The sequence below is a fragment of the Taeniopygia guttata genome, chromosome 30 (assembly GCF_048771995.1).
Source record: "Taeniopygia guttata chromosome 30, bTaeGut7.mat, whole genome shotgun sequence".
NCBI classification, from domain to species: Eukaryota; Metazoa; Chordata; class Aves; order Passeriformes; family Estrildidae; genus Taeniopygia; species Taeniopygia guttata.
In genome coordinates this window covers 4238126-4261903 of record NC_133055.1, presented here as the reverse complement: position 1 = coordinate 4261903, position 23778 = coordinate 4238126, and the positions used below count along the sequence as shown (strand labels likewise).

The 23778-nt window shown below is 50.8% G+C and overlaps 2 protein-coding genes across 2 annotated transcripts in view; one reads left to right on the top strand and one right to left on the bottom strand.

The window, feature by feature from the left end:
• The window catches only part of LOC140680876 (uncharacterized), a 570776-nt gene that overhangs the window by 239899 nt on the left and 307099 nt on the right, over window positions 1-23778 (bottom strand). The window contains exons 10-11 of the mRNA XM_072919761.1: window positions 14554-14891; window positions 4409-4727 (exon numbers count right to left, since the gene is read on the bottom strand). Of these exons, the coding sequence (XP_072775862.1) occupies window positions 4409-4727; window positions 14554-14891 (657 nt within the window). The remainder of the gene's footprint in view (window positions 1-4408; window positions 4728-14553; window positions 14892-23778) is intronic.
• LOC140680884 (uncharacterized) overlaps window positions 1-23778 on the top strand; it is a 421560-nt gene that overhangs the window by 367108 nt on the left and 30674 nt on the right. The gene's annotated exons all lie outside the window — the stretch shown is intronic.

Genomic DNA, 23778 nt, shown 5'->3' with positions numbered 1-23778 from the left:
TATGTGCCCTCGCTGTGTCACAGCGGCTCCTCTGTGACACTGCGGCTGCACAAGGTCACCATGGACCCTTGCTTCCTTGGGGTCTCTGAGTTTCACATTGGTCTCCTTGATTCCATGAGGCAGCACAGTGTCACAATGGCCCCTTGGTTCCATGAGGTTCCGTAGTGTCACCGTGGTGTCCTTGGACCTGCATTGTCACAACTGACCTGTGGTAATCACATATCCTCTGAGCAGAGAGAGAGATCTCCCAGGATTTTCCTGGGAAGCTGTGAGAAGCTGTGAGAAAGCTCAGAGAAAAGAACGAGAAACAATTCTTATCTTCACTTGCTGCACCTGTTGTTGTGCACATGTGGAATGTGTTATGGAGATTTGTTTATCAAAGGGTGATTTCTAAATTGGCCAATGGTGATGGTGTTTGGATTTCAATTAACCAGTCTGGTCTGTCTGTATCGGACTGTCTGCAAGAGCGATGAGTGTTTCTTAGCAGTATAGTATAGGATAATGTAATAAAAGGATTGATCGGCCTTCTGGAATCATGGAGTCAGTGCTAATTATTACAGGCTGGGGACGCCCTGCTACTATAGTTATCTAAGTCAATCTTCCCTTACCTCTGAATGCTGAACAGAATAGGCTTAACAGGCATAGCAGGAACACTAACCACTGTAGACCCAAAGAGCTGGCTGAGGAGTTGGGAGAAAACTTCCCCTGGTGTCATTTTCTCACAGTAGGTACTATTATTAAAGTAATTCCAAACACATACAGTTAGCATGTGTTAGCCTCAAATCTGTGTGCCCACCATCCAGAGGAAATTAAAAATCCATAAATCCCTCACCATATTAACCCATCAAACAAATTATTTATCAGCCAGATTTGCCATAGTTATAGGATGGGAAAAATGTAGCCCCAACCATGTGCCACCCAAACCAGGGTAAGCTAGACCACATGGTGACACCTAACAAGGTTTCTATATCCAGTGCAACAACAAAAAAAATCATGTTACTCAAGAATTGTTATTCTTATTTCACCCTGTTTCTCTCAATGCCCTCAGGCTGCACATCGGATGCCAAAACTGGTCTTGGTTTACAAGACAGGTGTCTGCTAGGGAAGGCAGCAAAAAGCCTCCTGTGGAATGGAGAATGTAAACCCCCTCCCTCCAAATTATTAGAATCATGAAATCAAGGGGCTCTCAGGCAGGTAAAGATATGGGAATAGGAATGTCAGCTCTTTGCTAGTGTGTATAACAAAGCAAACAAGCAGCAGCAGCTGCGGCACGAACAGCAAACAGAGCAGAGCCCAGTCCCGGCCTTTGGGCCGTGGCGCTTTCCCTGCGGTGCAGTTCCGGGCACAGCCAGCAAGGGCGCTGTGGCTCCCGGGGCAGGGCAGGTGCGCTGACCCCCACGCGGCTGCAGGGGGCGCTCCGGCCGGGCTCGGCAGCGCGGGGCCATGGCGGCTTTGTCCGAAGGGGGAAGGGCTGGAGAGAGGCTTTGCTTCACAAACCCCGGGGCAGCCGGCTCCGGTGCCCCAGCAGGACTCTCAGAAAGCAGTCAGCTCGGTGCCCCAGCAGCACTGGCAAAAAGCAGTCAGCTGGGCTGGCAGGATGTCTCGGCAGGCAGGGGGTGAGGGGCTCCAAGCAGGGCAGAGAGAGCCCAGCTCAGGATCCCGGGCACCCGAGCAGACAGGGATAGGTCTCTCTTTTAGTGGGGCAGGTGTAAATAAGGTCCCAGTTTAGTGGCTGTTCTCACGAGCAGAGGCTCATCCCAGGACAGAAGAAGCAGCTCTGGCCCGGGCTCCGGCAGCAGCAGTGGAAACTCCCATCTCCAAGAGCAGCAGCTCCTCCCAAAATAAGGGATCAGCCGATAAACATCAGCCAATGATAAGGAACAAACAGAAAGGAAAAACCCAACCCCCAACACTGGTTTACAATTCCTAATGCTAAGGGAGAGTTGTATAAAGTTTTAATTCCACCTTTATAATTGTTTACATACGAGCTCTTGAAATGTCAGGGGTAGGGATTGGAACCTGCTGCTCCAAGGCTCCTCTCACAAAAAGTGGCTTAGAAAGGCTGGCGGTCCTTGGGGGTATTTGGGGATCTATAGGGGCTATTGGGGGTCCTTTCTGTGCCTCCTGACCTGACAGGAGCTTCTCTAATAAACTTTGCCTAAAGCTCCCAGTCTGCCCATGACAGGAGCCCCTGTGAGTGCCTGTGACATCCCAGCTCTTTGGCAGCCTGGGGACACTTAGAAAGTCCCCATGAAACCCCTCTGAGGGCCTGTCAAAATATCTGAACCTTAATATGCAAACTGTCGGCTCTTAACTGAAAGGTTGGTGGTTCGAGCCCACCCAGGGATGCCATTTATGTCAGAATCTGTGGTATTTAAATGATCCCAAAATTGCAGAAATTTGCTGTCTTTGAGCCTTTCTGCCAAAGAAGAAGTCATAATTCATCTGTGCTGGTTTTCAAGGTTGTTTATTCTTGCTTATCTATAACATGTTCTGTCTGACCTGCAGTAGGCCTTTCTTGTGGGACAGCGTGCAGGGCTCTGCCCCTCAGTGGGAAGTTACAAACATTATATACCAGAAACTACCTGTGCTATATTTACAATAATGTGCCAATACCTATCACCTGTGTTGAACAATGTGTCCCCAGTCTAAACCAACAGAAAAATGCCAACACTGCAGTGAAACATGGAAGGCATGAAGAAGATGAAAAAGGACAGGACACACACGATTTCCTCCATCTTGCCTCCTTTGAACCCCTTACCTAGAATCCTAAAATTCTACTTTTGCACCCGTGTCACACTAATTATTACTCATATCAAACACTCAGAGTGTGTAATTCATCCTGTAAGATTGAAAACTCCTCCCCATGGACAGAGATCACAGACACTGTCTCTGGGGGCTCTGTACAGGGGGGTTCCTGACCCCTGCCAGGGTCCCAGACCTGCCAGGGCAGCCAGAGGGATGCCCTGGATTACCACAGCAAACCTCATCAGGACCCATTGCTATGGTCAGTTTCCATGGCAACCAGCACCAGCCCCTGTTGCTATGGTCAGTTTCCATGGCAACCAGCACCAGCCCCTGTTGCTATGGTCAGTTTCCATGGCAACCTTCCCCAGCCCCTGTTGCTATGGTCAGCTTCCATGGCAACCTTCCCCAGCCCCTGTTGCTATGGTCAGTCCCTGGGCAGCTCCATGGACACCCCATGCCAGGGGTGGTTGCCATGGACACCAGCTCAGGCCTGCAGCCAGAGCCCGTTTCCATGGCAACCATTGGCACTCCCATCCCCAGACTCATGGGATCCCAGAACCACAGAACTGGCTGAGCTGTGAGGGACCCATCAGGATCCTCGAGTCCAACTGCTGGTCCTGCACAGGACACCCCAACAGTGCCAGCCTGGGCCTGGCAGCGCTGTCCAAACGCTGCTGGAGCTCAGAGAGCCCTGGAGCTGTGACCCTTCCCTGGGGAGCCTGGGCAGTGCCCCAGCAGCCTCTGGGCAAAAACCTTTCCCCGAGATCCAACCTCAGCCTGCCCCGACTCAGCTGCAGCCGCTCCCTGCACTCCTGTCCCTGGGCACCAGAGTGAAGAGGTTCCCTCAGCCCCAGCCAGGGACCCGCTCCCAAGGCTGCTGCCATGGCCACCAGGGCTGGCACCAGCTGGGATGCTCGGTTTCCATAGGCCGGGATTCAGGAATGGAATTCCCCAATTTCCTGCTCCTGCTAAAACCGTGCTGGCTCTCGTTGCCCTCCCACCTTCCACTGAAGGAAAAAAGGGAAAGATCCCAGGCTGGGATAAGAACAATTTACTGGGAACAGCAACGAGATGAGGAACAAGCAGGACTAGAAAAATATTGACAACAGAAGGGATAAGAAAAATTATTTACAGGGGAAATTACATCACCATCAATTGTATCTTCCTGGCCACGCATCTCCTCCTGCCTGGAAAGGACAACCTTCTCAGGGAGAGAGAGAGAGAGAGTCCCTTTCCTGCCCCTGGCAATGACCTGAGGTAGGAGTGAATGTAGTGACAGGGCCATGGCCAGACCATCATGTTCTTCAGTCCCACATAAGGTCATTGGCAGGGGCAGGAGAAGGTACAGGTATCTTCCCAGCATGGATCACAGATAACAGGGATCACCAGGGCTCTTCCCAATGTGGGTTCTTCAATGGGGGATGAAGGTGGAGCGGTGCACGAAGCTCCTCCTGCAGTTGGGGCACTCACAGGGCTTCCCTCACCAGTGGCTCTGTTGGTGTTGGGTCAAGTAAGAGCTCCGGGTGAAGCTCTTCCCACACTGGGGACACTCGTAGGGCCTCTCCCCAGTGTGGATGCGCCGGTGCCTGATGAGGTTGGAGTTTTGTTTGAAGCCCTTCCCACAGTCAGAGCAGAGGAAGGGCCTCTCCTCGGTGTGGACCCGCTCATGCAGGAGGAGACTGTAGCTGCTCTGAAACATCTTCCCACATGTGGGGCACATGTAGGGCCTCTCCCCAGTGTGGATGCGCCGGTGGGTGACAAGAGTGGAGTTTTGCTTGAAGACCTTGCCACAGTCAGAGCAGAGGAAGGGCCTCTCCTCGGTGTGGACCCGCTCATGCAGGAGGAGACTTGAGCTGCTCTGAAACCTCTTCCCACATGTGGGGCACATGTAGGGCCTCTCCCCAGTGTGGATGCGCCGGTGCCTGACAAGAGTGGAGTTGTGCTTGAAGCCCTTCCCGCAGTCAGGGCAGCGGAAGGGCCTCTCATCCATGTGAATCCGCTGATGTTCAAGGAGATGGGAGCTGGTGTGAAACCTCTTCTGACACTCAGGACACTCGTAGGGCCTCTCCCCAGTGTGGAACCTCTGGTGGATGATGAGGTCGAAGCTGCAGCTGAAGCCCTTCCCACACTCCCCACACTCGTAGGGCCATTCCCCAGTGTGGATCATCTGATGTCGTTTCAGATTGTTGCTCTGCCTGAAGCTCTTCCCACACTCCAAGCACTTGTAGGGCTTCTCCCCATCGTGAAGCTTCTCAGGGACCACCAGCTCCGAGCTCTGGCTGAAGCTCTGCCCACCTTCCTGACCTAGAGTGGGCCTTTCCTCCTCAGAGCACCCTGGGCTGGGTTTGCAGCCCCTCCTCCTGTGGGATCTCCGGGGCTTTTCCTCCCTGTTGGATTCTTGCGCTGTGGAGTTGCTCAAAACAGCCTCTTCCATGAGGTTCTGCTGCAGGGATTTGTCCTTCCTGGTCTCCATCATCAGCTCCTGCTCTGGGGTAGGAAGGACAAGGAGAGGATGGGATTTGCCTCCGTGCCACAAGGAAGGGTAAGGAGATCCCCCCAGTGCATCCCCGTCAGCAGAGCGTCGGTGGCGGGGCTGTCCTGCAGCCGGGGGCCAGGCTGGGCTGGGAGATGGAGCAGGAGAGAGGGGGAAAGGGGCACTGACTTCCTCCTCACCTGCCTCGGTGTCCCAGGGCTCCTTCCTCTTCCTCACAGCCTTCTCCTCCATCTGGCAAAGGGCTGGGGATGGGATATTCTGTTTTGGGAGGAAAACAAGAGATGAGCACATTCAGTATTGTCCTGGGTGGAAGGCAAACCAGGGAGAGAGTCTAAACCAGAATCACAATTGACTAAGAAAATTAAGATCAAGGCAATGACACAGAAACACTGGCTTAATCGGACATAGTCAGGATATAACCTGACACCCCGTTGCTCAGGGTGGTGGTAGCAGTCTGATTAAATAGTGGCTGCAGTCCGGCTGGAGTGCTGAACGTGAATCTGTCAAAGCGGTGATCCTGTAGAAGGGTCTGGTCTTCCTCTGAAGGTCCAGTGGTGGTTATGGAGCTCTTGTCCTCTGGGAATGCAGTAGGCTAGGTGGTCGTGGTGTTGCATGGGTGAGATTATATCCAGGTAGGAATGCTTGGTTCCTCCCCCTGGGCGGAGCATCCCACAATGGGATGATGTAATTTTATCAGTGCTGCAGTGACACTCAATGGCCCATTAACAGAAGATGGCCCCTGGAGGGCGTTATCAGGGCTGAGCCATGGAAGAGATAAAGAACACTGCCCCACCTGTTGATAACAGTTTACGGAGATGGTGACTGAAAACACTTTTGGTTACATCTGACACTGTAACCTGAAACAGTGAGGCAATCCCTGCTCGGGGTGGGGGGTGAACACCACCCCCCTTACCCAAACTGGCTCAGGTGTAAAACCCCCACCCTGGGAAGGACACGCACACAGGGGACAATGTCACACTTGCCCGGCCCCAGGGGAGATCTCTGTCCCTGTCACTCCCTTGCTCTCCCCCCTTTTTTCTTTCTTTCCATCCCTCTCTCTACCTCACATTTGTTGTTCAATAAAATCCACCTTGGATTTGGTCTTGGTAGCACCTTAATTGGGGCAGAGGCATTTCTCTAACAATTTTATTAACCAGCTTGCAACATTATTTTGCACAGTGAGTTCAGGGCACTGCTGTCTGACCCCAAGTGCCTTTTTAGCAACAGCCTGGTTCCCTCCTATGAGGAGGTTCTGCCTCTTTCTGGAGGAACTCTTGGAAACTCGGATGCAGCTTCCTCTGAGCAACTTTTGGGAGAACTTATGAGGAAAATGGCTGTTGTGGGTGGCCAGTGTAAAGAAAATATATTCCTGTCCTTCCCTGAAAAGTTCGTTAAAGTCACTGGAGGAAAGGGAGCAAATCATACCAGTGAAACTGACCAGGATCAGTCACCCCAAGGTGAGGAACACAGGGCTACTAAAGTCCTACAAAAAGCCCAGCTCAAGTATCTAAACTCCCGAATAATTAGTGAATTCGCAGGCTTGGGGGCTTTTCCAAATATGAGAATCATTCTTTTCTTCGTTCCCGTCACCTTTGTGACAGCTCCACAGAGCTTTCCCTTCCTTTTAATAATCTGTATTGGGCCAAATTTCCATATTTCTTTTTTGGAACCTGCCAGCATCTGAGGTAGAGCTGTGCTGGAAGTGATGGGATTTGGAATTGCCACAGAATTTCTTCTGCTGCTGGTTTATTAATGTTTGGGATTTGTTTGTGTTTCCATCACAAGAGACTTGTGGGAAGAGCAAATATTCCTCAAGGCATTTTATGTAGGGTTAAGTTTAATTTCTGCTGAGTTTGTTTTGTCTTGTGCCCAGGGGATGCTCAAGGGATCTCTGGTTTTGGTTTGGTCCTAATTTTCTTCTGATTTGTCTTTATCACTTAAAAACACCTGAAAAATGACTAAAAAGAGTATTGACCAGAGATGTCAAAAGTCCCACAATATAGGTGGTATCTGAGATAGGATTCATGGTTTGGGAATGTATTCTGGAGGATTTGTGGGTTCTTGGGGGATATCTGGTAGTATTCTCCATATCTTTGCACTCCAAATGCCAAGGTGTATTGCTCTGTCACCTCAAAATTATTCAATCCCACTGGAAACCCCACAATCTTACCCCAAAATTGCTCAATCCCACCTCAAAATGGTTGGTTCCCACCTCAGTCCCATGCCAAAATTACTCAATTCCACAGCCTCTAGGGTGAGATGGGGTTGGAAGGAGATCGGGAGAAGTGAGATCCAAATTTGAGGTTGTGGGATTAAGATTGTGTGGGTCTGGGTTGTTGTGATTTATTTTGATAGTAAATAAAACTTCTAGAATTATTGATTTCTGTTCCATTCATTTTCTGTCAGTTCTGGTTTGCTTTTCAGAGTGCCGCCTTCTCAGCTGATTTTGTTTCTGTCCTCCTGTCCTAGACTGAAAAGCAAGATGTGTTCTATTTGCCATCTGTTTGGCAGTTGTCCTGTGTTAAGTGGGCAGTTTTTCCTTATCTCTTCCACAATCAATCCTCCCTCAGGGGAAATATCTGCTGATAACGGGCTATTGAATGTCACTGCATGACTGATAAGAACTATAACATCCCATTGTGAGCTGCTCCACCCAGATGGAGGAGCCAAGCATTCCTACCTGCATCTAGTCTTGAGATTCTGGCTCACCAACAAAGCTTTTTCTGGGCTGGATTTCTCAGAGGAACAGCTGCCTCTTCCTCTTCAGAAGAAGACACCCTTTTCTACAGGATCACTTCTCCAACAGAGCCACACCTGACACTGCAGGAGGACTGCAGCCACCATTCCAATTGGACTGCGGCCAACACCCTGTCCAACAGAGTGTCAGGATGTATTCTGGCTCTCTCAGTGTTGTTTTGGTTCACTGCATTGTTCATATTCTCATTTTCTTCCCTAATAAAATGCTGTTATTCCTTCTCCCATATTTTTACCTGAGAGCCCCCCTTAATTTCAAATTTATAGCAATTCAGAAAGAAAGAGTCTACATTTTTCCATTTCAGGAGAGGCTCCTGCCTCCCTTAGCAGACACGTGTCATTCCAAACCAAAACACCTCCTTTCTCTCCTGCTTTCCTTTACCTGCTCTGTTTCTCTCCCAGAGTCTCCATTGACCCAGGGCAGCACGCACCAAAGACCCTGCCCTGATTTAATTCCCAATCCATGAGCTACAACAACCACAGGTGAAGTTATGAAGGCTGGCAGTGAAATGTCCCTGTAGGATCTTGCTCCACTTGGCTGTTGGCTCTTCCATAAGAGCTTTGCCTTCAAGGGCAGGAACATCTTTTCCTGTCTGGGAACTGGAATTCCAGCCCCTGGGAGTGTGTGCCATGGATCCCAGAGGGGCATTCCCGAGGCTCCCAGGGTGCTGCTCCTGCCGTGCCTCCCTAGGAGCTGTGCAGGGCAGGGGACAAGGTGCAGCAGCTGTGTTGGTGCTGCAGTGCCACAACAGCCCCTGGTTCCAGGAGTTTCCGCACTGCCAATAACTGTTCCTGGGATCCCATGATGCCCTGCTGTGTCCCCATGGATATTTGGTGTCATGAAGTTCTTCAGTGTCACAATGGCCACCTCGCTCCATGAGCTTCTGCAGTGTCCAAATGGCCTCCTTGGATGGGCAGTGTCACCATGGACCATTGGCTCCATGCAGCCCCGCTGGGTCACCATGGACTCCTTGGTTCCATGAGGTTCTGGGCGTGTCTCCATGGTCTCCTTGGATCCACAGTGTCACAATGGACCACTGGATCCACGTGGCCCTGCTGTGCCACCATGGCTTCTTGGTTACGTGGGACCCCAGAGTCACAATTGACTCTTTGCTTCCTCATCCTATAGGAGAGAACTGTCCTTCTCCCAGGGCCTATGGCCAAAACTGGGATTCCTTCCCCAAATTTTCTTATATGCAAAGATTGTTCCCTGATGAAACTTGCCAACAGAAACAGGTCTGGCTGCCTTGGCCACCCAGGGGCCACCTCTCATCTGCCTTTCAGACACTGGGTCCATGTGCTTTTCTTGCTTAAAAAGTATCCATCTCAACCAGGCACCCATAGCCAAAATTTGGGATTTGCCTCCCAAATTCCCTATGTACAAGAATAGCTCCCAGAAAAATGATGCCAGGACAGAGACGTCTGGCTGGCTTAGGCCTCTGGTGGCCGCCATTTATCTGCCCCTCAAACACTGGTGTTCCGTCCTTTCCTTCCTTTGGAAAAGAACCGTCCTGCTCCTCCGGATGTCTCTGTCTGAAATTGGGATTCCAGCTCTAAACCTCAGTACATTGAAGGATTGCTCCCAGGCTAAATCTGCCAGTACCATCAAGTCTGGCTGCCCTTGGCCTCTGGTGGCTGCCCCTGCCACACTGGGTCTTGGTTCTTTCCTTCCCATGGAGATCACTGTGACACTGTGGGCACCCCATGGAACCAAGGGGATCATTGTGGCACCACTGGAGCCCATGGATCCAAGGGGCCATGGTGACACCGCGGGGCTTCAGGGACCCAGAGACCATTATGACTCTGTGGGGCCTGATGGAACCATGGAGACCATTCCGACCCTTCAGGGCCTGGTGTCACAAAGGGGGCATTGTGACACCTCAGGGCCTCCTGGAAGCAAGGGACCATTGGGACACTGTGGGACCCCATGGAACCGAGGGAACACGGAACAGGTCTGGCTGGCTTGGCCTGCCAGGGGCCACCTGACAGGTCTTGCTGATCTTGGGATGCCAAGGGCTGCCTCTCATCAGCTCCTGTAGCAATGGGGCTCCGTGCTCTCCTTTGTATGGAAAAGAACCGTCTGTCTTTTCTGATGCCCCTTGCCAAAACTGACACTCTGCCTAAAAAATTTCCTATATTCAAGGGTATCTCTAAGAACAGAATCTGGCAGCTCTGGCTGGCCTTGTCCTCTGGTGGTGACCTCTCATTTGCCCCTAAAACAGTGGGGCTCTGTTCCTTCATTCCTATGGAAAAGAACTGGTCTTCATGTCCAGGAACCATGGCCAAAATTAGAATTGGCCACTGAGCCCGGCCGGGCTCACGGAACCATCTGCAGCCCCGGGCAGATATTGACTCTGCCAGTGCTGCCATCCTCCCTCCAGTGAGAGAAAAGGACACAGGGCAGGCACACAGAAGACACCGAGGTCAGTGAAGTGGAAGTTGAGTCCCAGATGGGAGGGATGAGGAGATGCCTTGATCTTGGGGCTGAAATCCTCTGGTAAAGCTATGGAGAAGGATTTCATTGATACATCAGACTCTCTTTTTCCCTATAAGTCATTGAAAAGTATGGGGAGATGACTTGTTTCAGCAAAGGCCTCCACGCTAAAGTAAGCAAATGTTGAAGTAGCTGAGATCCCATGAGAAGTTTGAACAGAGAAAGAGAGAAGAGTGATGAGACCCTGTGCCCTCAGGGAGAGAAGAAGACCTCTGTTCCCAGAGATGATTTCAGAAGCAGTTGAAGAGAACCTCTGGTCTTGAACAACTCATCTTTAAACTAATACCCCAGAAGTTGACATGGCCCATAAACACAGCTTTGGGAAAAGCTGTGAAAAAATGGCAGGGATTTCACTATTTCACTTTTTCCGAGTGGCTGCTATTCATGGAACTTGAGAACCACAAGAGAACTGTTTCCTTATGGAGAAGTCTCCATAGCAAGAAAAAGAGACTCCTCTCCCTAAGTGAAGTGAAGAAGGACTATTCTAGAGGTGGTAGACTGGCTGAAAATTTTAGGTTTTGTCTCCTTACGTTGTCAATAAGGAAGAAAAATTTGTGGCGAGAAGAAGAGTGTTCTGAAAGTTTTGTGCTGATTCTTATTACTCTTTCTTTTAGTTACTGCTAATAAACTTTTCTTTATGCTCTTTTAAAGTTTTGATCCCACTTTCCCTTTCTCCTTATCCTACCTCACAGCAGAAAATGAGTAACTATATTAATTTGTGTGCACTGGTAATTAGACATCACTAAACCCACCACACTAATTGATGCATTGCCCAAGAAATCTCAAAATTGATGAACCAAAACCACTACAGAAACTTCCTGATGAACTGCACGAGAGCAGAGGGAAATCAAGGCAGAGCCATGGTTTGTTAGGACTTGCTTGATCCTAAAGAGCCCCGTGGTGCATTTGGAGCTGAGCCCTGGAACCTTGGGGCCTGAGAGGAGATTGCACAAAACTTTCCAGGAGTTAAAATCAAGAGCAAAACCCCAAAATGTCTCAATGCATTAATGGGTCCCACTGAGGTCCATCCCCAACAAAGGCTCCTTATGGACTCTTTGGAGGAGAGAACTGGAGACCAGGATTGCACAAAATCCTCTCAGAGATTCAAAATGGCACAAAAAACTCTCAGTGTGCAAAGGAAAATCCAAAGTACGTGAAAAAAGTTGAGTATCTGAAAGTATTAATGAGCTCCACTGAGTGTCAGCACAAAGCTCTCAAGGGACTCGTTAAAGCAGATAATTGGGGCCATGATTGCACAAACCTCTCACAGAGTCTGGATCAAAAGGGAAACACCAAGTACCTTAAAAGAACTGAAGTACCTTGAAGCATTAATGAGCCCCACTGAGTGTTGTTATCGACAAAGCCTCTCCAGGGACTAATTACAGCAGATAATTGGAGGCCATGATTGAACAAAGCTCTCAGAGACTCCAAGGCAAAAGCAAAGCCCAAAGTCCTTTGAAGAACCTGCAGTCCCTGGGAGCATGAAGGAGCCCCCAGGGCCATTCCTGACCAAGGCTCCCCAGGGACTCCTTCCAGCAGATCCTTGAGGCCACTGGGATGTGGGCTAGGGGGGATGCTGAGGGCAGGACCAGGGGGTGACAGGGCCCAGCCTGGCTGGGGCTGTGCCAGGAGGCCCCAGGGCCTCAGGACAAGGTGTCTCCTCACAGCCCTTGGTGGCACAGACCCTGCTGTGGCCCAGGGCACCAAGACTTGGCTTCTCTTTGTCCCCACCTGTCATCAGTGCCTCCAGTTCTCTGCTCTGCCTGGGGCCTGGGGACACTTTCTCAGTCGTGTCCCTCAGTGGGACCCATTAAAAGTCCCAGAAACTTTGGAGTTGGATTCTGACTTGGAGTTCTGGAGAGGTTTCTGCAGCTCCCTCTCAGGGCCTGATGTTCAGGGCCTGAGCACAAAGCCCCAGAGGGTCATTAAAGTCCTTGTGCTGTGTCTGTGCTGCTGAGCTGGGCTGGGCTCCTGGCACAGAGGGTGATCCTGGTAAGCAAGCAGAGCTTCAAAAGCACATTTCTCTTGCTATCGTGGTTTAACACGGAGAAAAAATTTTTCCGGAAGGAAGAAGTCAATTTGGACATTGACCAATTGAAGGTAGACACGCCTCTGAGAACACAGAGGGGTTAAAAGCAGAATTCCCAGGAGAACTCGCTCTCTTGGGTTCCGGTCAGCGGTCAGTGCAGGACTCTCCCCTGCCCGGCCACGAGCTGGGTGGGGGAGGGGAGAAGCCATGTGGCCTTCGGAGGTAGGCCCAAAGGTAGAGGGACTGGAACCCGGGTTGGCCCCTTGCAGATGGAAGGGTGGACAAAATCTGAGATGTCTCCGTTCCCCCCCAGAATCTCTCTCTCTCCCAAGAGAGAGAAAAGAGACAGCAGTGGTTTTGCCAGCAGTTTACTGCGGGGAAGGAGAAGAGCGGGGGGGCCGCAAGGTGCCCAGCAGGGCTGTGGGAGCTGGAGCCTGAGCAGCGAGCCATCTCTAAGAGTTAGGACTTTTAACCCTTCCTGAGAAATGAAAGCTTTGTGAAATTTTTCTCCTCCTTAGTTTAAAAAAGAGAAGAAGAGAAACAGCCTGGGACTTGGGATGTTAGAAGGAGAAATTCTAGGTAGGAGAAGATGATAGAGTGGCTGTTTGGCTGGACTTTTTCTTAGTAGCCACAGATTGAACTAATCTTCTCCTCCAAGAGAGACTGTATTTTAGGAAAATGCTGGTGAGCCAAGAGACCTGCTTCAGCTGAGAAAAGACAGAAGTAGAGCGAACAGAGAAAAGTTAAGAAAGTTTGTAGTGGTGCCCCCTGTCTTCAGAAAGGAAGAAAAAAAGAAGAGCTCTGTTCGTAAATCCTCGGCCCCAGGGGAAAATGGGGGGGACTGTTGGTCCCAAAAATGAAAAACTGAACTGTTGTTTTTTCCCCTCTTGGCATGGCATCCTTGAAAGAAAAAAAATCCTAAAAGCAGTCTGTCCATCCATGCATTAGTAGTGAGAGCACCGTGCATGGAAAGGAGAGGGTCACCACTGGCAAACTTTTTCTCCGGGCGGTGCCATGTGGTGACATGGAAGCACAGGATGTGGCAGCTGTGTTTCTTGGGGGGTCTGTGGCACGAGAGAGACTCCTCTCTCCCTGCAGATGGACTGGGTGTTGATTATCTGGAGGGTGGAAACCTGACTGGGGTCCAGATTGTGTCTCACTGTGGTTTGTTGGAGTTGGGTGGTGGGAGGAGGAATGCTTTGGAAGGTTTTCATTTTGAATTGTGTGTGTTTTCTTTCTTCTTTTTTTTTTTCCCCTCTTTTATAGTAGCATAGTGGTAGTAGCTTAATAAAGTTTTTTTCCTATTATTAAGCTTGGGCCTGCTTTGCTCTGTTCTCGATCGCATTTCACAGCATTCAGTTGAGAAATTGCATTTTCATGGGGGGCACTGGCATTGTGCCAGTGTCAAACCATGACAAGGGGAAATTACATCACCATCAATTGTATCTTCCTGGCCACATGTCTCCTCCTGCCTGGAAAGGACACCCTTCTCAGAGAGTGAGAGAGAGAGAGAGAGAGAGAGAGAGAGAGAGAGTCCCTTTCCTGCCCCTGGCAATGACCTGAGGTGGGAGTGAATGTAGTGACAGGGCCATGGCCAGACCCTCATGTTCTTCAATCCCACATAAGGTCATTGGCAGGGGCAGGAAAAGGTACAGGTATCTTCCCAGCATGGATCACAGGTAACAGGGATCACCAGGGCTCTTCCAAATGTGGGTTGTTCAATGGGGAGTGAAGCTGGAGCGTTGCATGAAGCTCCTCCTGCAGTTGGGGCACTCACAGGGCTTCTGTCATCGGTGGCTCCGTTGGTGTTGGGTCAAGTGAGAGCTCCGGGTGAAGCTCTTCCCACACTGGGGACACTCGTAGGGCCTCTCCCCAGTGTGGATGCGCCGGTGCCTGATGAGGTGCAAGTTTTGCTTGAAGCCTTTCCCGCAGTCAGAGCAGAGGAAGGGCCTCTCCTCGGTGTGGACCCGCTCATGCAGGAGGAGATTGTAGCTGGAGTGAAACCCCTTCCCACATTGGGGACACTCGTAGGGCCTCTCCCCAGTGTGGATGCGCCGGTGGGTGACAAGAGTGGAGTTGCGCTTGAAGACCTTGCCACAGTCAGGGCAGAGGAAGGGCCTCTCATCCGTGTGAATCCGCTGATGCACAAGGAGAGAAGAGCTGCTGTGAAACCTCTTCTGACACTCGGGACACTCGTAGGGCCTCTCCCCAGTGTGGATGCGTTGGTGGATGATGAGGTCGGAGCTGCAGCTGAAGCCCTTCCCACACTCCCCACACTCATAGGGCCATTCCCCAGTGTGGATCATCTGATGTCGTTTCAGACTGTTGCTCCGCCTGAAGCTCTTCCCACACTCCAAGCACTTGTGGGGCTTCTCCCCATCATGAAGCTTCTCAGGGACCACCAGCTCCGAGTTCTGGCTGAAGCTCTGCCCACCTTCCTGACCCAGAGTGGGCCTTTCCTTCTCAGAGCACCCTGGGCTGGGTTTCCAGCCCTTCCTCCTTTGGGATCTCCGGGGCTTTTCCTCCCTGTTGGATTCTTGCGCTGTGGAGTTGCTCAAATCGGCCTCTTCCATGTGGTTGTGCTGCAGAGATTTGTCCTTCCTGGTCTCCATCATCAGCTCCTGCTCTGGGGTAGGAAGGACAAGGAGAGGATGGGATTTGCCTCCGTGCCACAAGGAAGGGTAAGGAGATCCCCCTAGTGCATCCCCGTCAGCAGAGCGTCGGCAGCGGGGCTGTCCTGCAGCCGGGGGCCAGGCTGGGCCGGCAGATGGAACAGGAGAGAGGGGGAAAGGGGCACTGACTTCCTCCTCACCTGCCTCGGTGTCCCAGGGCTCCTTCCTCTTCTTCACAGCCTCCTCCTCCATCTGGCAAAGGGCTCGGGATGGGAAATCCTGTTTTGGGAGGAAAACGAGGGATGAGCACAGTGAGTTTTGTACTGGTTTGAAGGCAAACCAGGGGGAGAGTCTAAGCCAGAATGACAATTGAGTAAGAAAATTAAGATCAAGGCAATGATACAGAAACACTGGCTTAATCGGACAGAGTCAGGATATACCCTGACACCCCGCTGCTCAGGGTGGTGGTAGCAGTCTGATTAAATAGTGGCTGCAGTCCGGCTGGAGTGATGAACGTGATTCTGTCAAAGCGGTGATCCTGTAGAAGGGTCTGGTCTTCCTCTGAAGGTCCAGTGGTGGTTATGGAGCTCTTGTCCTCTGGGAATCCAGTAGGCTAGGTGGTCGTGGTGTTGCATGGGTGAGATTATATCCAGGTAGGAATGCTTGGTTCCTCCCCCTGGGCGGAGCATCCCACAATGGGATGATGTAATTTTATCAGCCCTGCAGTGACACTCAATGGCCCATTAACAGAAGATGGCCCCTGGAGGGCGTTATCAGGGCTGAGCCATGGAAGAGATAAAGAACACTGCCCCACCTGTTGATAACAGTTTACGGAGATGGTGACTGAAAACACTTTTGGTTACATCTGACACTGTAACCTGAAACAGTGAGGCAATCCCTGCTCGGGGTGGGGGGTGAACACCACCCCCCTTACCCAAACTGGCTCAGGTGTAAAACCCCCACCCTGGGAAGGACACGCACACAGGGGACAATGTCACACTTGCCCGGCCCCAGGGGAGATCTCTGTCCCTGTCACTCCCTTGCTCTCTCCCCTTTTTTCTTTCTTTCCATCCCTCTCTCTACCTCACATTTGTTGTTCAATAAAATCCACCTTGGATTTGGTCTTGGTAGCACCTTAATTGGGGCAGAGGCATTTCTCTAACAATTTTATTAACCAGCTTGCAACATTATTTTGCACAGTGAGTTCAGGGCACTGCTGTCTGACCCCAAGTGCCTTTTTAGCAACAGCCTGGTTCCCTCCTATGAGGAGGTTCTGCCTCTTTCTGGAGGAACTCTTGGAAACTCGGATGCAGCTTCCTCTGAGCAACTTTTGGGAGAACTTATGAGGAAAATGGCTGTTGTGGGTGGCCAGTGTAAAGAAAATATATTCCTGTCCTTCCCTGAAAAGTTCGTTAAAGTCACTGGAGGAAAGGGAGCAAATCATACCAGTGAAACTGACCAGGATCAGTCACCCCAAGGTGAGGAACACAGGGCTACTAAAGTCCTACAAAAAGCCCAGCTCAAGTATCTAAACTCCCGAATAATTAGTGAATTCGCAGGCTTGGGGGCTTTTCCAAATATGAGAATCATTCTTTTCTTCGTTCCCGTCACCTTTGTGACAGCTCCACAGAGCTTTCCCTTCCTTTTAATAATCTGTATTGGGCCAAATTTCCATATTTCTTTTTTGGAACCTGCCAGCATCTGAGGTAGAGCTGTGCTGGAAGTGATGGGATTTGGAATTGCCACAGAATTTCTTCTGCTGCTGGTTTATTAATGTTTGGGATTTGTTTGTGTTTCCATCACAAGAGACTTGTGGGAAGAGCAAATATTCCTCAAGGCATTTTATGGAGGGTTAAGTTTGATTTCTGCTGAGTTTGTTTTGTCTTGTGCCCAGGGGATGCTCAAGGGCTCTCTGGTTTTGGTTTGACCCTAATTTTCTTCTGATTTGTCTTTATCACTTGAAAACACCTGAAAAATGACTAAAAAGAGTATTGATCAGAGATGTCAAAAGTCCCACCATTTAAGAGGTATCTGAGGTAGGATTTATGGTTTGGGAACGTATTCTGGAGGATTTGTGGGTTCTTGGGGGATATCTGGTAGTATTCTCCATATCTTTGCACTCCAAAAGCCAAGGTGGATTGCTCTGTCACCTCAAAATTATTCAATCCCACTGGAAACCCCACAGTGTTACCCCAAAATTGCTCAATCCCACCTCAAAATCGCTGGTTCCCACCTCAGTCCCATGCAAAAATTACTCAATTCCACAGCCTCTAGGGTGAGATGGGGTTGGAAGGAGATCGGGAGAAGTGAGATCTAAATTTGAGGTTGTGGGATTAAGATTGTGTGTGTCTGGGTGGTTGTGATTTATTTTGATAGTAAATAAAACTTCCAGAATAATTGTTTTCTGTCCCATTCATTTTCTGTCAGTTCTGGTTTGCTTTTCAGAGTGCCGCCTTCTCAGCTGATTTTGTTTGTGACCTCCTGTCCCAGACTGAAAAGCAAGATGTGTTCTATTTGCCATCTGTATGGCAGTTGTCCTGTGCTAAGGGGGCAGTTTTTCCTTATCTCTTCTACAATCAATCCTCCCTCAGGGCAGACATCTGCTGATAATGGGCTATTGAATGTCACTGCATGACTGATAAGAACTGTAACATCCCATTGTGAGATGCTCTGCCCAGAGGGTGGAGCCAAGCATTCCTACCTGCATCTAATCTTGAGATTCTGGCCCACCAACACAGCTTTTTCTGGGCTGGATTTCTCAGAGGAACAGCTGCCTCTTCCTCTTCAGAAGAAGACACCCTTTTCTACAGGATCACTTCTCCAACAGAACCACACCTGACACTGCAGGAGGACTGCAGCCACCATTCCAATTGGACTGCAGCCAATACCCTGTCCAACAGCGTGTCAGGTTGTATTCTGGCTCTCTCAGTGTTGTTTTGGTTTCCTGCATTGTTTATTTTATCTTTTTATTTTCTTCCCTAATAAAAAAATGCTATTCCTGCTCCCATATTTTTACTAGAGAGGCCCCCTTAATTTCAAATGTATAACAATTCAGAAAGAAAGAATCTACATTTTTCCATTTCAGGGGAGGCCCCTGCCTTCCTTAGCAGACACGTGTCATTCCAAACCAAAACACCTCCTTTCTCTCCTGCCTTCCTTTACCTGCTCTGTTTCTCTCTCAGTGTCTCCATTGACCCAGGGCAGCTCCCACCACAGGCCCTGCCCTGATTTAATTCCCAGTCCATGAGCTACGACAACCATGGGTGAAGTTAGGAAGGCTGGCAGTGAAATGTCACTGTAGGATCCTGCTGCACTTGGCTGTTGGCTCTTCCATAAAAGCTTTGCCTTCAAGGGCAGGAACATCTTTTCCTGGTCTGGGAACTGGAATTCCAGCCCCTGGGAGTGTGTGCCACGGATCCCAGAGGGGCATTCCCGAGGCTCCCAGGGTGCTGCTCCTGCCGTGCCTCCCAAGGAGCTGTGCAGGGCAGGGGACAAGGTGCAGCAGCTGTGTTGGTGCTGCAGTGCCACAACAGCCCCTGGTTCCAGGAGTTTCCGCACTGCCAACAGCGGTTCCTGGGATCCATGATGCCCTGCTGTGTCCCCATGGATATTTGGTGTCATGAAGTTCTTCAGTGTCACAATGGCCACCTCGCTCCATGAGCTTCCGCAGTGTCCAAATGGCCTCCTTGGATGGGCAGTGCCACCATGGACCATTGGCTCCATGCAGCCCCGCTGGGTCACCGTGGACTCCTTGGTTCCATGAGGTTCTGGGGGTGTCTCCATGGTCTCCTTGAATCCACAGTGTCACAATGGACCACTGGATCCACGTGGCCCTGCTGTGTCACCATGGCCCCTTGGTTACGTGGGACCCCAGAGTCACAATTGACTCTTTGCTTCCTCATCCTATGGGAGAGAACTGTCCTTCTCCTGCAGGGGCCTATGGCCAAAACTGGGATTCCTTCCCCAAATTTTCTTATATGCAAAGATTGTTCCCCGATGAAATCTGTGAATAGAAACAGGTCTGGCTGCCTTGGCCACCCAGGGGCCACCTCTCATCTGCCTTTCAGACACTGAGTCCGTGTGCTTTTCTTGCTTAAAAAGCATCCATCTCAACCAGGCACCCATGGTCAAAATTTGGGATCTGCCTCCGAAATTCCCTATATACAAGGATAGCCCCCAGAAAAATGATGCCAGGAATCACAAGTCTGGCTGGCCTTGGCTTCCTGAGGTCTGGCACTCATGTTCCTCTGAAACACTGGGGCTCAGGGCTTTCCTTCTAACGGAAAAAAACCTTCTTTTTTCTCAAGGTGTCCGTGGTCAAAACTGACATTCTTCATCCCAAATTCCATATATCCAAGGATTACTCCATGACAAGAGTTTCCAGGAGAAACAGGTCTGGCTGGCTTGGCCTCACAGGGGCCACTTCCTCTCCTCTCCTCTCCTCTCCTCTCCTCTCCTCTCCTCTCCTCTCCTCTCCTCTCCTCTCCTCTCCTCTCCTCTCCTCTCCTCTCCTCTCCTCTCCTCTCCTCTCCTCTCCTCTCCTCTCCTCTCCTCTCCTCTCCTCTCCTCTCCTCTCCTCTCCTCTCCTCTCCTCTCCTCTCCTCTCCTCTCCTCTCCTCTCCTCTCCTCTCCTCTCCTCTCCTCTCCTCTCCTCTCCTCTCCTCTCCTCTCCTCTCCTCTCCTCTCCTCTCCTCTCCTCTCCTCTCCTCTCCTCTCCTCTCCTCTCCTCTCCTCTCCTCTCCTCTCCTCTCCTCTCCTCTCCTCTCCTCTCCTCTCCTCTCCTCTCCTCTCCTCTCCTCTCCTCTCCTCTCCTCTCCTCTCCTCTCCTCTCCTCTCCTCTCCTCTCCTCTCCTCTCCTCTCCTCTCCTCTCCTCTCCTCTCCTCTCCTCTCCTCTCCTCTCCTCTCCTCTCCTCTCCTCTCCTCTCCTCTCCTCTCCTCTCCTCTCCTCTCCTCTCCTCTCCTCTCCTCTCCTCTCCTCTCCTCTCCTCTCCTCTCCTCTCCTCTCCTCTCCTCTCCTCTCCTCTCCTCTCCTCTCCTCTCCTCTCCTCTCCTCTCCTCTCCTCTCCTCTCCTCTCCTCTCCTCTCCTCTCCTCTCCTCTCCTCTCCCTCAGAAACACTTGCCCTCTGTGCTTTCCTTCTTATACAAAAAACCATCCGTATGTACGGAGAAATGGCAGAAACTGGGATTCCACCTCCCAGATTCCCTATATCCAAGGGTTGTTTTCAGACAAAAGCTACCAGGACAGAGAGGTGTGGCTGCCTTAGGCCTCTGGTGGCCGCCATTTATCTACCCCCAAAACACCGGTTTTCCGTGCTTTTCTTCCTATTGAAAAGGACCGTCCTTCTCCCCCGGATAACCATGTCTGAAAGTGGGATTCCACCTCTAAAATTCCCTATATCCAACGGTTGCTCCCAGACAAAATCTGCCAGTACCATCAAGCCTGGCTGGCCTTGGCCTCTGGTGGCTGCCCCTGCCACGCTGGGGCTCGGTTCTTTCCTTCCCATGGGGATCACTGTGACACTGTGGGCACCTCATGGAACCAAGGGGATCATTGTGGAACCACTGGAGCCCATGGAACCAAGGGGCCATGGTGACACCGTGGGGCTTCATGGACCCAGAGACCATTATGACTCTGTGGGGCCTGATGGAACCATGGAGAGCATTCCAACCCTTCAGGGCCTGGTGTCACCAAGGGGGCATTGTGACACCTCAGGGCCTCCTGGAAGCGAGGGACCATTGGGACACTGTGGGGCCCCATGGAAGTGAGGGAACATGGAACAAGTCCTGCTGGTTTGGCCTCCCAAGGGCTGCCTCTCATCAGCTCCTGGAGCACTGGGGCTATGTGCTTTCCTTGCTATGGGAAAGAACTATCCATCTCTTCAGATGCCCATTGTCAAAACTGGTATCCTCCCTAAAATATTTCCTATATGCAAGGGTATCTCCCAGAAAAAAACCTGCCAGCTCTAGCTGGCCTTTGCCTCTTGTGGTCACCTCTCATCTGCCCCTGAATCACTGGGGCTCTCTTTCTTCCTTCCTCTGAAAAAGAACATGCCTTCTGGTCCAGGGTCCATGGCGAAAATTAGTTTGGCCTCCCAAATTCTGTATATCCAAGGACTGCTCCCAGACAAAAGTAGCCAGGACAGACAGGTCAGGCTGGTCCTGTCCTCTGGTGATTTTCTTAGACTATGAGCTGAATGTTTTCATTTGAAAATACCTTGGAGAGAGCCCAGAGATCTCCCAACGTGGGGTTTTGAGGCCTCAGGCACATGACCACTACATATGAACAAAGGAGCTCTGTGCTCTGTGCTGCTGGGGTGGTTTTCTATCATGGAAGTGATGTCCTGAGAGAAGCTTCTAGAAGTTTCCTCTTTGACAAAAAAACAATCAGTAATTAGCTTTGAGAGCTGACAGTCTGTTAAACCACTAAGCAAACTGCAGACGCCTCTGTGCAGACCCAAGTTGAAGATGAGAAAGCCTGGCTGGGTCTCTCTCCCTTCTGGCCCCAAAGAGGTGCCAAGGCCGGCCCAGCCCCGTCTCGGCCGTGGGGCCGGGCGGCTCCTGCCGTGGGGCCGGGCCCCTTCCCAGGGAGCCGCCAGGCCCCATCGGCTGCCGGGCAGGGCAGGGGAGGCCGCGGGGCCGAGGCCGGGCCGTGGCTGCGGGTGCTGACATCTGGCCACTGCCGAGCCCTGCCCCGCCGCCAGCCCGGGCCCAGCCGGGATCCGCCGGGCCCCAGGAGCAGCCCCGGGCCGGGCCGGCTCGGCCGAGGCTCTGCCGCCCTTGGGCTTCGCCCGCAGCCAGCGGGCAGGGGAGGAGAAGCCATCGGCCCCGGCCGTGCTGCTGCTGGGCTCTGGCCTGGCTGCTGAGATCCTGGCCTGGCCCAGCGCGGCCCAGCCTGACACAGCCCCAGCGCAGCCGCTGCAGAAACCTCCATGGGAAAACAGCTCCGGCCGCAAGGACCGAGCCCGGCCGGGCTCACGGAACCATCTGCAGCCCCGGGCAGATATTGACTCTGCCAGTGCTGCCATCCTCCCTCCAGTGAGAGAAAAGGACACAGGGCAGGCACACAGAGGGGCAACATGAACCCACTGAGGTCAGTGAAGAGGAAGTTGAGTCCCAGGTGGGAGGGATGAGGAGATGCCTTGATCTTGGGGCTGAAATCCTCTGCTAAAGCTATGGAGAAGGATGTCATTGATACATCAGATTCTCTTTTTCCCTATAACACATTGAAAAGTATGGGGAGATGACTTGTTTCAGCAAAGGTCTCCATGCTAAAGTAAGCAAATGTTGCAGTAGCTGAGATCCCATGAGAAGTTTGAAAAGAAAAAAGAGAAGAGTGATGAGACCCTGTGCCCTCAGGGAGAGAAGAAGAAGACCTCTGTTCCCAGAGATGAAGATGATTTCAGAAATAGATGCAGAGAACCTTTTATCTTAAAAAGTTCCTCTTGAAACTAACACCCCGTAAGCTGGCATGGCCCATAAACACAGCTGTGGGAAAAGCTGTTAAAAAATGGGACGGACTTCACAATTGCAGATTTTTCGAGGCGGCGGCTATTTGTGGAAATGAAAAGCCATGAGATAACTGTTTTCTTGTGGAGAAGCCTCTATAACATTAAGAAGACCAACTTCTCTCCCTTAATAAAGTGAAGAAAGACTATATCAGAGGTGGTAAACTGATTAAAAATTGTAGGTTTTGTCTCTTTACATTGTCAGGTTGTATAGCGAGGGGAAATGTTCTGAAAGTTTTGTTATGTTTCGTATTTCTTTTTATTTAAGTTACTGTTATCAAATTTTTATTTATGCTCTTAAAATCTGAGCCCACTTTTCCTTTCTCTTAATCGTACCTCGCAGCAGGAAATGAGTAAGTATATTCTAGTGTGTGCACTGGTAATTAGTCAACACTGAACCCACCACACTAATTTATGCATTGGCCGAGAAACCTTAAATTGGCAAACCAAAACCACTACAGAAACTTCCTGATGAACTGCCCAAGACAAGATGGAAATCAAGCCAGAGCCATGGTTTGTCAGGACTTGTTTGATCCTAATGAGCCCCGTGGTGCATTTAGAGCTGAGCCTGAGAGGAGATTGCACAAACTTTTCCAGGAGTAAAAGTCAAGAGGAAACACCCAAAGTGTCCCAAAGCATTAATGGGGCCCACTGAGGTCCATCCCCAACACAGGCTCTTCATGGACTCCTTGGAGGAGACAACTGGAAGCCAGGATGGCACAAAAACCTCTCAGAGACTCAAAATGGCACCAAAACTTCTCAATGTGGAAAAGAAAATCCAAAGTACCTTAAAAACCTTGAGTATCTCAAAGCACTAATGAGCCCCACTGGGTGTCAGTACAAAGCTCTCAAGGGACTCATTAAAGCAGATAATTGGGGCCATGATTGCACGAACATTTCACAGAGTCTGGATCAAAGCAGAAACACCAAGTACCTTAAAAGAACTGAAGTACCTTGAAGCATTAATGAGCCCCACTGAGTGTTGTTTCTGGCAAAGCCTCTCCAGGGACTAATTACAGCAGATAATTGGAGGCCAGGATTGCACAAAGCTCTCAGAGACTCCAAGGCAAAAGCAAAAGCCAAAGTCCTTTGAAAAACCTGCAGTCCCTGGGAGCATGAAGGAGCCCCCAGGGCCATTCC